The 12,192-nt window shown below is 32.8% G+C and overlaps 1 protein-coding gene across 2 annotated transcripts; it reads left to right on the forward strand.

The window, feature by feature from the left end:
- Positions 1-174: 174 nt before the first annotated feature.
- LOC130451750 (protein tipE) lies at positions 175-11,566 on the forward strand. 2 transcript variants are annotated; one of them, XM_056790968.1, is made up of 3 exons: positions 175-380; positions 5,386-5,703; positions 7,001-11,566. In XM_056790968.1, the coding sequence occupies exons 1-3, from the start codon at positions 315-317 to the stop codon at positions 7,412-7,414; spliced, it is 798 nt and encodes a 265-aa protein (XP_056646946.1). In that variant the 5' UTR covers positions 175-314; the 3' UTR covers positions 7,415-11,566. The 2 variants fall into 2 exon arrangements, with proteins under 2 accessions (XP_056646946.1, XP_056646947.1); XM_056790969.1 differs by having other exon boundaries at positions 315-380; positions 7,004-7,414.
- Positions 11,567-12,192: the final 626 nt, after the last annotated feature.

Below are 12,192 nucleotides of genomic sequence, written 5' to 3' on the forward strand. Positions count from 1 at the left end.
TTTCGGTATAAAAGTTTTAAAAATTGTCCAGTGTGAATGGGTGAAATTTATTGAGCTATTAATTCCTAAAAATATAATTTGCGTCTGCGTCTACACTCTTATAAAAAGGGATTATTTCACCCCTTACAACATCCGTTCAGAAACTATTGCGCAAGCGTGTATCAAAATGAAAATAAAAGGTTGAATGGAATATGTAGTGAGTTTGCGTTGCCCTTCTCTCAATTTATACTTCGATTTTTGATGACAATAATATTGTGATAAATTGTGAACATTTTGAAAAAGTTCTGGTCAAATGTCATAGTTTCGATTTTAAAATGAGGAGCAGTAGTTCGGAACTGCTCCTAGATCAGCAAGAGGAGCTTCGTAGACAAAAAATAAAGGTAATATTCTGGATTTGTCAAATCCACTTCATGGATAAGTGCTACTGGTTACTTTTAACCTTATCTATAAGTAATCTGCATATAGTGAACAAATTTTTTATAAAAAATTATCATTTAATGAATATATTCATCCATTATAAGGGTATGTGTTGTTACGATACTCTACTTTTCAATGAAAGAAAGTGTGTCAAAATGTTGTTTTATGTGATTATTTCCGGTACGTAACATAGTTTTGGTGATTTCAATAGAAAAACACCATAAATCTATTACGAAACTTAAGTGTGTCTGCTATTTTCTATTTGTTGCAACAAATATCGATGATCGTAAATAAAACATATGAAAAATATTATGATATCTACTCTTTCCAAAAATTCAAAGAAACAGAGCTATGTATTTCCGAAAAAACGCCTAATTTTAGGATTTTTCTTAGGGTCTAATGTACCAATTGAAACGTTTAATCTCCCATTTACTTTATTATTTTCAAAGTAAAAAATTACTTTTTTCAAAAATTGTTATCAACTAGCAATTTAAACTAGTTTTCATCACCTCTGTAGGCTGAATCGGAGGGGTTTAAATACGCATTGCGACCTAAAAGATTTATTGTGTCCCCCCTTTGCTTGAGCTGCTCTGGACATATAGCCTCAAGTTCTTCGTATAGGCACAGATAATTAATGAATGCTATTATAACAGACGGTTAATTTTTGACCTCGGTTAACCCAAACATGGGTGCCCGCTTACTCGGAACATTCAGAAATTATGTGTTCAGACGTTTCACTCCCTTCTTAATTCAACTAGCAGACGCCTGTGATTTTAATTTTATTTTAGAACGATTCTGATTCGGTGAAAGGGATATTAGCGCATAATTATTCATCTGATCGTCATCTTTTACGCAATAACACAATCGGTTTGTTGATAGTCTTATTGTCACAATTTTTCAGTTTCGTTTTAAGGTATTTCTAAATTTTATACATATTTTTTTCTTGTCTCTAAGTTAGAAATAGAAAAATTACTTCCAGTGGGATCTTTATACAAAAATAAGATACATGTGCTCAACTTATTTTTACGATTTCACATGTGCTGACGTTCCATTCATATATCAAGTTTTATCATATCATTAAATTTAACTTTTTTTTTCGAATATGTTAGACAAATTTGGATTTATAATCTCATGTTATCAGTTGTTGTTAGTTGTTTCTACACTTAATGCTTTTGAATTGTCTATTTGTGTTAAAAATATTTTGAGAAATGCCAAACAAAACATGTATTTGCGCGACTGGGACTAAGTGCAAATCCTAGATTACATATTTCCATCAATTTTCATTTTTATTATTTATTATCAGCTTCAATATATACCCGTCCTCTATCCCTACATTGTTCTAAGCGACTCTTCCATTGTTCGAAACAGTGCAGGAAGTCTTCCAAAGCTTCAACAAATAAAAATCTTGTTCCTTTTAATGCAGATGTGATTCGTCATACTTTTTCCCCCTTCAAATAAGTTTTAGTAATTTTTACTCGCATTCAAAGTGTGAATACAAATATTTTTGCCAACTTCTTGTCGTTCAAATGTGAGGACTTTAGCCACACTTTTCACATATTAAAATTTTTATGTAAAATTTGCCGCATACATTCTTTGTCAATTCCTATAGATTCAGAAATCGTATGAATCTTAGCTAACGATCAGACCGAACAAGATTTTTCGATATTTTCATCCGTTTTTGATGTGGAAGGACGACTCGAAAGCGAATAATCTTCTCTACCATCTTGAAAACGTTTAAACCACTCAAAAACACGTTGACGCGATAAATATTTATTGCAATACACTTGTTCCAATAAATTATAAGTTTCAGTTGCAATTTTTCCAAGTTTTAAGTGAAATTTCACAACAAACGGTTGCTCTATTTTTACATCGCTAATTTTTACGACAAAACAAAAAAAAAAAAACAAACCCTATACAAACGAAGGACATGGCTATTGTGGTTTTATACAGACACGGTAATATTGCATTCGAAAAAGTAGACTTCAGGCTAAACAGCTGACAGTGGTTAACCTTTGGCACAAGCATACTTCTTATGTAGCAGCGCTAGTCTCGTTATTTAATAGCTACACCTCGTATATCCTTTCTAATTTTTTGGTTTTGATTTATCGTATTTTCGTACAAATATCAGATCCTATGATTTTACCAGATTTTTCAGGCTTCTGTTTTCAATTCATTCGAATACAAATTGAAGTAAGCACTTCTATAAAAATGAAAAAATATGCAAAAAATCATTCTATGGGATTTTATGTATTCGTTATAACTTTCTTTCTTCTTTCTCTTCTTTGGTCACTGGCGTAAATAATCTATATATTCCTAATGGGATACTGTAAACAAATCAGTATGATATTATCGTACATTTGCATCATCTTCCTTTGAAATAAAAAAATCAATTGTGCAAATGAAATATCCCAACCATGATATTTGTTTTTCTATATTTTTGGTTAGGTTAGGTTTGTAATTATGTATCTTCACTGAGTCCTGTAGGTGAAACTATTTTCTGATCACCATCACCACCTTTACCTTTTTGCCGAACTTAGTGGAATAATAAGAAATGATGACCCATTAAGACAATGCGTAGGTTAATTTCGCACTGTCTGGCCAAGTTAATCCTTGTTTTCAAATATTAGTATAAAAAATTAGGAGCTAAAAGGTGTTATTTGACTGATCCAACATTGGTTCTTATTTGCCAATAAAACAATCAAGACGTATTTTGTTTAAAAACTTTTGTACCTCGAGAGTCTAATTTGTAAAAACTTCGTATTTTCCCAACGTGACGAACACGCCCTAAAGGGATGCAATTCGAAAATGGGACTCGCTTTCGTTCTGGACAAAAATGCAATGTTCAATTTCGGTACCCAATTTAATTATTAGGTATAATTTGGCTTGACGAGACCAAAATATTAACTGTGTATTTGGCGTTGTCAGACGGCAGGCTCCGCGGATAACCCCGGATGTTTTAGAATCTCGCTAAATAACACACAAAACATAACCCTTAGGGTATAATCTGTGCAACAACCTGAATGACCTATCGCAACTTTTGTAGTGTTTCACAGATTTTAGTTTGAATTAAGTGTTCATAAAAACTGTTGTAAAAGTTCGTTGATAAGTATTTAATTTTAGAAGCATAATTTTCCATTCCTAATGTTTTATAGAGACGTCTTAAACCTATCAGTTCTCATTTAAACCATATAATATTGAAAATTATGTATGTTGCATGGGGGGCATAGGAATTTTAAAACGACTTAAATGGGGCATATTGACTTTAAGAAGGCGTAATAAGATCAAAAGTATGGGATGAGCTCAGAGGGAATAACATACCAGAAAAGATAATAAGATTTGTAAAAATGTTTGTTGAAGGCTCAAAGGAAAGGTCAAACTAGAAAAAGAATACCTTCGATATCACCACAGGAGTAAGACAAGGAGACGGGTTGTCCGTCCTTCTGTTCAACCTTGCTCTAGAAAAAGCTTTAAAAGCAACTGAAGCTATTCCAAGAGGAGCAAATATTGGAGGGTAAAGAAATATTTGAGCTTATGCTGATGATGTAGCTTTAACAGCGGACAGTAAAAGTGACCTGAAAATACTGGCACAAGTATTCTTAGAAGCACGAAAAGTAGGATTGGAGGTAAATGAAGGTAAGTCTGACTATATGAAAGTGGGAAGAGTTGCAGAGCTCAATCATTTAATGCTAAAGAATTAGGAACCTAGGATTTACTATGAACAGCAACAATAAAATAGGAATAGAAATCCAGATGAGGTTAAATGCAGCCATTAGATGTTTTTGGAGCCTGTAGATATTATTTAAAAGTAAACTGTCTAAAAATACGAAAATAAGAATACTCATAGTCATAATACAGCCAGTTTTATTGTATGGAGCTGAGATGTGGACATTAACAAAACACCCAGAAGGAGTTTTCGAAGGAGGAGTATGAAGAATACTGAAATACAGAGCCAGATATTGTGGCTGCGATAAGAAGTAGAAGCATTAGGCCATGTAAGAAGAAGGGATGAAGATACAACAATAAGAAGAGTGTGGAGAGGTCAACCAGAAGGGAGGCGCCCACTGGGAAGACCAAGAGCAAGATAAAATGTCCAAGTGGGGGAAGATGTGAGGAGACTTGGTGGACAGGTAGACATGGCTGAGGATAGAAAATTATGGCGAGGCCAAAAATCAATTTGGATTTGAGTGGCCACAGGAGTGAATAGTAGTAGTAAGATGGGGCATGGAACAAAATCGGTTTGGAAATACTGTCATACACGAAGTAATTCATTTAAACCACTGAAGGAAAATGATAACGAGTACATTTAAGCAAAAATACGTCACAGTATCTTTAAGTTTTGACGTGTGTTTCTAAATTCTAATAAAAGTAGCTCCTGATTCGTTATATTAAGGGAATAAATTTTCACTAATATGTATTTTTATGCCGTATAAAATATGAGCTCCGTTTATTTCCATATATAATTAAACATGAAGCGAAATTATTCATATGCAAATTCAACAGAAGTATACAGTTGGTCATAAGTTGATTATAGATCCCACTTTGTATAAAAAATATGTCGTGAATGTTGATAAACAAGAGTATACCACGAAATTGTTCCCTAAAGAATATTATTTATTTAACAAAAGAGCGCGTTTCCTTTTATATGTGGTTCAAAATTTGTAGCCGTGTAATAGTACTTATTATCAAATTGTACTTAGACCAGGTGGTTGGTATGTAACTTAGACTCAAAAAATATATTGTGCTGCCGTTTATCAAAAAAATATTCGCAATTCATCTGGTTGCAATACTACAGAAATATCTTCATATTGTTTATGGTTGGTTGTTTTTAAGATTTGTTTAAACAACAGTCTTTTATCTGTACTAGATACTAACTAATTCTACTATTTAGATTCAGCTGTTATTTATAGGTTTTACATATTTCTGTATACAATTGTATCTTGCAGATTAATTGTGATATGTTTTTTACAGGAACTAGCAGCTGCCAAAAAATCAAAAAATTCAACTGGACGATCATGTCGAGAACAAGCTATTTTTTATTCTACAAGTGTTTTAGCAGTAATCGCAATGTCTGCCGGATCATCATTATTATTTTTAGTACCTTTATATGTTGATCCAGCAATATCAACTTTGGCCTCAAATTTTGTAACTGAACCAGTTACATGTATAACAACTAGGATAGAAGAACTCAGCGGTTTAGCTAATTGTTCGTGGAGTTCTTGCCGGGAAGGGTGCACCAGTGATGCTTATCATTGTACCCACATATACGTGAGTTATAATAATAGCAAAGTAAGTACAAAAAATGTTTTCTTGATTAAATTTGTGTTTTACATAACACTTGACAAAGAATGTCCCAAACAAACATAGCTAAGATAATGGACGTTTCATTTAGTGGCTGTGCTGACCAGCTAAATTGGTGCATGAAAAGTGGATAACAATAATTGATTAGACTGGGTTTAGACAGCCAACACGTTAGTTGTTCAGCTGAAAAATTTGTGTGACCAATAGCCTTGTGCGAATACTTACAACTAAACAGTCGATGCCCTATTCAGATCAATAGTTTTTTAATGTGTTTGGACGAACCCAAAGTTAATCGGGTGCTCTCGAAATGACGAAACCTCTCTTCATAAATGATGTCGAGCATATTATGGAATATATAGAGAAGAGACTTGCGCTGTATCTCAAGTCATTGAATCATATTGATGCTGAACAATTTTTCTTCAAATTACCATGTAACGATATGTTGCTGAAAATAAAATGAACAGAGTATCTTAATTGAGATCGCGGCGCCCGGATGCAACGCATCCCCTGTACCACAGGTAAAGATACCTCTGATTTCATTCGTATAAAAGCAGTAGTGATTCATAAAATTCACGTAAAACAGATATTCTTAATTTTTTTTTCATTGTAGACCGGTTTCTAAATATTATTGGTTTCGGTAGACGCCTGCTGCATCATTTCTAATATATTCAGATTAGATCTAACAGAGAAAATTTTCTTAGATTCCTGTCGAGCGTTCACTTGCCCGACGATGTATTTCAGTGAGAGCGTGGTTGTAGTCATTAAGTTTTTATTTCAAGTTGGTATCAAAGAAGCTCAATAAATCTTAAAAACTCTTTATAGTGATAATGAAGTACCTTTTAAGGCCGTTTACAAGTGGTATGGGTAATTTAAAAGAAGAAATGAGACAGTTAAGGATCCAAAACGGTCGGGACGTAACTCAATCTCAAAAATAGATTAAAAGGTGCACTACATGAACAGACTTGTTCGTTCAAATGGACAACCCTTCGTAGTCCAAATTGCTTCTGATTCACCAGTTTTTGGCTGTAAAATTCTTCTAGCTCTTCAAGAAATGTACTAAAAGGGAAACGTTTTGACAACATTTTTATCATAGAGAAGACTACGAAGAAGCTGTTGGAAGTCGTTCTGTCAAATGCCTTTCGGTAATGGATTCGACGTTGAGATAAGGGCATTGCTAGCTATTTTTAATACAATAATCCACTATATATCTTTTGGTATTTTTGTTACTATATTTGAAATAACAAAGGATAATTGAAAAGGTATTCCTTTAATTGTTTTGTTTCAGGAGGAACCTTACAATCAAACTGACGATGCAGTCTTATTAGTGAACATCAAAGGATGTGGGTATCCTCCTAGTGTATTGTGTCTCAATTTCACCGAAACATACGGAGTTGAGGGCACTGAGTTTCCTTGTTATCATTCGCGTCAGAATCGTACTGTGGTACTAACCCATTATGAAAGAGATGAACAGATTGCTATCATAATTAATTATTTCGCTGTACCTTTTATAATTACTTTAGCCACATCTGTGGCTCTTTGCGTAATGCACTGTGACTGCCGATGTCATCCTACGACTCACCATAAAAGACCTCGACGTCCACGGATTCAAAATTTGAGTGATGGCTCCATAAACATGGGAGTCGATCTCAGGCATAATACCAGCTATCATTCAGATTTAGTAGCTATTAGACCGTCGTAAAAGATGAAAAAGTTATAGTAAATGTGGTCGTTTCTTTGAGAGTTGTTTGATTTATTCGAAGTTAATCAATTCATTTATTAATAGTTATTCGAAAAAAGTTAAATAATACAAAGCGTAATAAGAAAATATTGGATAGGAAAGAGTTTATACTTTGAGTTTACAACAATTTTCAAAGAATCGTACATATTCTAATTAAATATTATTTCCGGATTGTATAACTATATTTTTTTTATGAAAAGTATAAGTTATTGAGTCATGACGACTCATACATTTTTTTTATTTGTCACCTAATAAATTCAATATTTTTCTAATAAATCAATTATGCATTTACCAATTGTATAGCACAAATATATGAAAAGAAACGGTACTCAGTAAAATACGACTATATTTTTAAGAAATTTGCTTTGATTTTTACGTTTCTTCTGTAGATAAACATACAGGGTATTCAGTAAATAAGAACTCTAAATAGAGTAGTGGTAAATCTACAAGAAAAATTGAAATTATCCAAATTCAACTAACAAACCAATATTTGTGGAACTTTTCGTATAATATACAAACTCCCACGACAAAAGTAGAGAATTAGGGTTTAGATGAAAAAGTTCATAAATTTGTACTAATTAAAATATTTCCTTTGGTTCCGACTGCTGACAGTGGCAGCTCAAAGTATATTTAATGCATGTTATACGTAATTATTTCAAATAGTTTTTCGAATATAGTTTGCGTTTTTGTCTCTAATTTCAGTATTTTGGTTTTATTAATATTAATTATCAAATTCATTGGGGATGATGGGAAAAAGGTTGAACATAAATATTCACATGTCCAAAGTCAAAAGGTTATTTAAAATATGTTTAATTGTCTGAGATAAGAAAATGGAGATAAGGGTGTGGGGACAAAACATCCGTACAAACTGTTTATGAAGCAACGGTTGGTACACCATAATAACACACATCTTTTATAACTGAATTAGCACCCAGTCGGCTCGTTTTCTAAGTTTAAATATTGCAATTAATTATGAAATAGTAAATATGGCGTATGACGGAGTTTGTTTAAAATTGTGTGCTTACCAATCTCCAAAATATACGTTTCGTTTCAAATTTCGCCAAAAACGTTCAATTGGCCTCAGTTGAGAAACATTAGATTTCTCAATAAATGGAATTTTCAATTATGCAAGTTCTCACAACGACCTTTGCATAATAAGCAGTTGCCATATCTGGCCAAAACAATAATTGGATAATTCTTCTTTATGAACTACAATTATAACACACTCTTTTTGATATGTATTGGTAGTTAAAGAATTTCCAGAAAGACAAATGTATGCTGAAGAACAACCATGAGATGATATCGCCAACACTTTCGAGTAGAACTTTTTGTGTCTTTTGTAGGCTTTTGAATTAATTCCTTACCTTTCTCACAATAGAAGTCTTATTAGATATCCAAACTTTTAGCGTTGACATCTTGTAAGAGGCATAATTTTGGTCCACTGTGTTTACTTCTCCTTTTATCTCATCTTTTTTCTTCGTCAATTTCTTTATTACCGTCCAATTAATGTAATACTATTTTTTTAAGGTTTCTGTTCGTCTTTTTATAAAGGCTCTGCCAATCTTTTCACTATATGAAGAAGCTTATCCGAATTTTTTATTGATCATCTCGTGAATCCCACAGTATATTTCGAAATTCCGGCTGTAATGAGATTCACTATCGCAGAAGGCATAGATTTTTATACTGTAATTTATTTGGTTTGTCATATATGCTCCTAAAATAAATATTTATATTCAATTTTTCATAAAGTTGTGTATATTTCTTTTATGGCAGCTATTTTTCCTTTCCGCGCTAGTAATATTGTCAAAGAGTAACGCACAAAGAGGGAATAGAAACCTTTTGTGAGAAAACAGTAAAATAATTTCAGTTCCGTCTATGCTCCAGAGCTCTTGAACGTTTACTTGATCACCTTTCTTAACTGCTATGAGGAAAAATACGTCTAATACGGCTTGTTTATTTGAACAGTCTCTTACTCTCTAACAAGGAAAATTCCTCTTCTTTCAATATAATTGTTGGTGTAATTTACTGGGGTGTCAATCATATTTGTGATTGTGAAAGCTAAAAATTATTCTTTTGGATTCGATAGATTCTTGGTAGGACCATGAAATTTTTTTTCTAGCTTATTTCTAGCTTCATTGGAGCTTGACACGGAAACACTTTTTCAAATTGTCTCTGTGCCTTTCCCTATATAGAACCAATAATCCATCTGTAAAGGCTGAACATTTGGTAACTCATCATCTGTAGTTTGCTCTGAATCATTACAGTTTAAATTGTCTCCAATTACTTCATCTTCGTCTCCACTTTCCTCGTCGAAATTAACAACGTCGTAATGTAATTTGTCTTCGGTTAAAAGCCCTTTAGAAGCCTAAAACACAGAAGAGCTGCCATAACAATAAATTATAAAGAACAATAAAGAAAGTTAGTCAATAATACTGAGTACGGCAAGTGGAGTACTGTCACATTTGAATCGAAAAATCCAAATTTATATTGGCCAAAATACTTGATCAACATACTAAGCTACAAAACGAATGATTACTTTTACATTCTTCAATGGAGGATAGTGGTTGTAAAACATGCACAAAAAATTAGGAGAATAAGTACTACCACCCGACTGCTGGAGGTTTAAAGTACTCCTTGACCAAGAGAGGAAATGAGAAATTATTAATCATGCTGGAAATAAAGATGGTTTTGTGTCAAATTAATTGTTATTATTTGCTAAAAACACTTCCCAACCTTGTGTTGATTACCAGTCATGACCGCAGCATTATTTGAAAGATGTTTCAGTTCCTACGAAACATTCCGCCAAATTTAGTCATTGTTATGGATAACAAATCTCATCTTTCCCAAATATTAAACAAAATTCCCAACACCAGTTTCGAAAAAGATAAGATATTCATGAAAATTAAAAATATAAAAGAGTGTTGCTTCAAATTATACAAATTTGTAATTTAGAAAACGAGTATGTCATTGATAACATTAGCGTTTTTGATAGCGAAGATAAAACATTTGAATTACATTTTGAGTCAGTTATCATATAAAAATTCTAAATGTATATAGTTATAACCAAAGCGAGTTGTAGGGAGAAAACATTTTTTTTAATTGTTTCAGAAGTTTTAATAATCCATTTTCGTAGTTATTTTAGCAATGGGACGCCGCTAAAGACGGCAGAATCCTTTGTTATTTTTTTCGCTGAATGTTTTGCTCCTTCAAGTAAGAATTTATACGAAGATCACGAAGTATAGATACAAGGAGGCCTAACGTAGTATTGAAAGAACGGCATCAATTTAGGGGACAGATATTACGCCGCTAGAGCGCTCTAGTTTTCAAGAAGTACTCGTTCAAATACTTACGCGGGAAGTTTTATTGCTTAATACTAATACAGGAAAGGAACATATGAGTTTTTCAGTAATAGAAATTGTATGCGAATGTGCCAGTCAGTATATATGGAATAATAATAATCGTCGCCTCCTGAATACTTGCGCAGCCAGTGGAAAAAAAGAGAACTATGTGCTATTATTGGATACATAAATAATGTAAAAAATTGTATACCGTTCGGGCTCCTTGTATCTATATTTCGTGATAAAGATATTCAGAATTCTTTACACAGCATTCCTTTGAAATTTGATACTTATTTACTGCGCACCTTGTATAAAATATGGTTGAGAAATCAAAAATTTGCAGAATAGGTAGATAAAACAGGTGTTATTGATTATGTTATACAGGGTGTTTCTATATTCGACCGACAACGCTCTACCACAGAGAGATCTCAATAAATGACTTATTTTGATAATTTTAAATCGAAATGAAAATTTGCCATAAATCAAGAAAGTCTTTAATTTTTTTTTCAAATTTGGTGACCAATATGCTCCTTAATAAAGTAATATTTTGATATAAACAAACTTTGAAAAAATTTAACCAGTGGTGCGCTGTCAGGGTTAGGATTTAACTCAGGTGATCTTGGAGGCCAACAATTGCGTCCACCACGATCAATCAATTTTTCTCTAAAACGTCTGTTTAAGTAATTTCTTGCCACTGTAACAAAATGAGAAGATGCCGTATCGTGTTGAAACCACATGTGTTGTCTAATATTTAACGGTAACATTTTGTCCAGAAAGCGCGTATAAATTGCTCCATTTTATTTATTTGGTAATATATAAAGCCCGATTGAGCAATCTCCAACGATACCCACCCACACATTAACCGAATATTTATACTGAAATCCCCTTTCACGAACGGATTTTCTTCATCCCAAAAATGACTATTTCTAGAGTTGAAAATTCCTTCCCTAGTAAATCTAGCCTCGTCGGTATAAAACACACATTTTGGAAAATTTCGATTTTCACGACGTTTTTGTAAATAACAGTTTAAAAATTCCATACGCACCTGAAAATCTCTAGGTTCTAATGCTTGAAAACTGGCCAATTTGTATGGATGCACCACTTGTTTTGAAACTTTCCATAAAGCGCGACATATAGTTCGAGTACTTAGAGGTGGCCTTTCAAAAATACTACTTAATATTTATTTTCTTTTGAACTACTTGAAATTGAATGAATAATTTATTAATTTGTAAATTATTTCATTTTAGCTCCATAAAAGGTTATTAGTTTCTCAACTAAAAATTATCAGGCAATTCAAAACAAAATTGAAAAAAGAATTTGCTCCAGTGGCATAAAAAATAGGAGGATAAAAACGGCAACTAACCCTGACATCGCGCCAATGGTTAAATTTTTCCATAGTTT

Source organism: Diorhabda sublineata, chromosome X, assembly GCF_026230105.1.
Source record: "Diorhabda sublineata isolate icDioSubl1.1 chromosome X, icDioSubl1.1, whole genome shotgun sequence".
NCBI lineage: Eukaryota > Metazoa > Arthropoda > Insecta > Coleoptera > Chrysomelidae > Diorhabda > Diorhabda sublineata.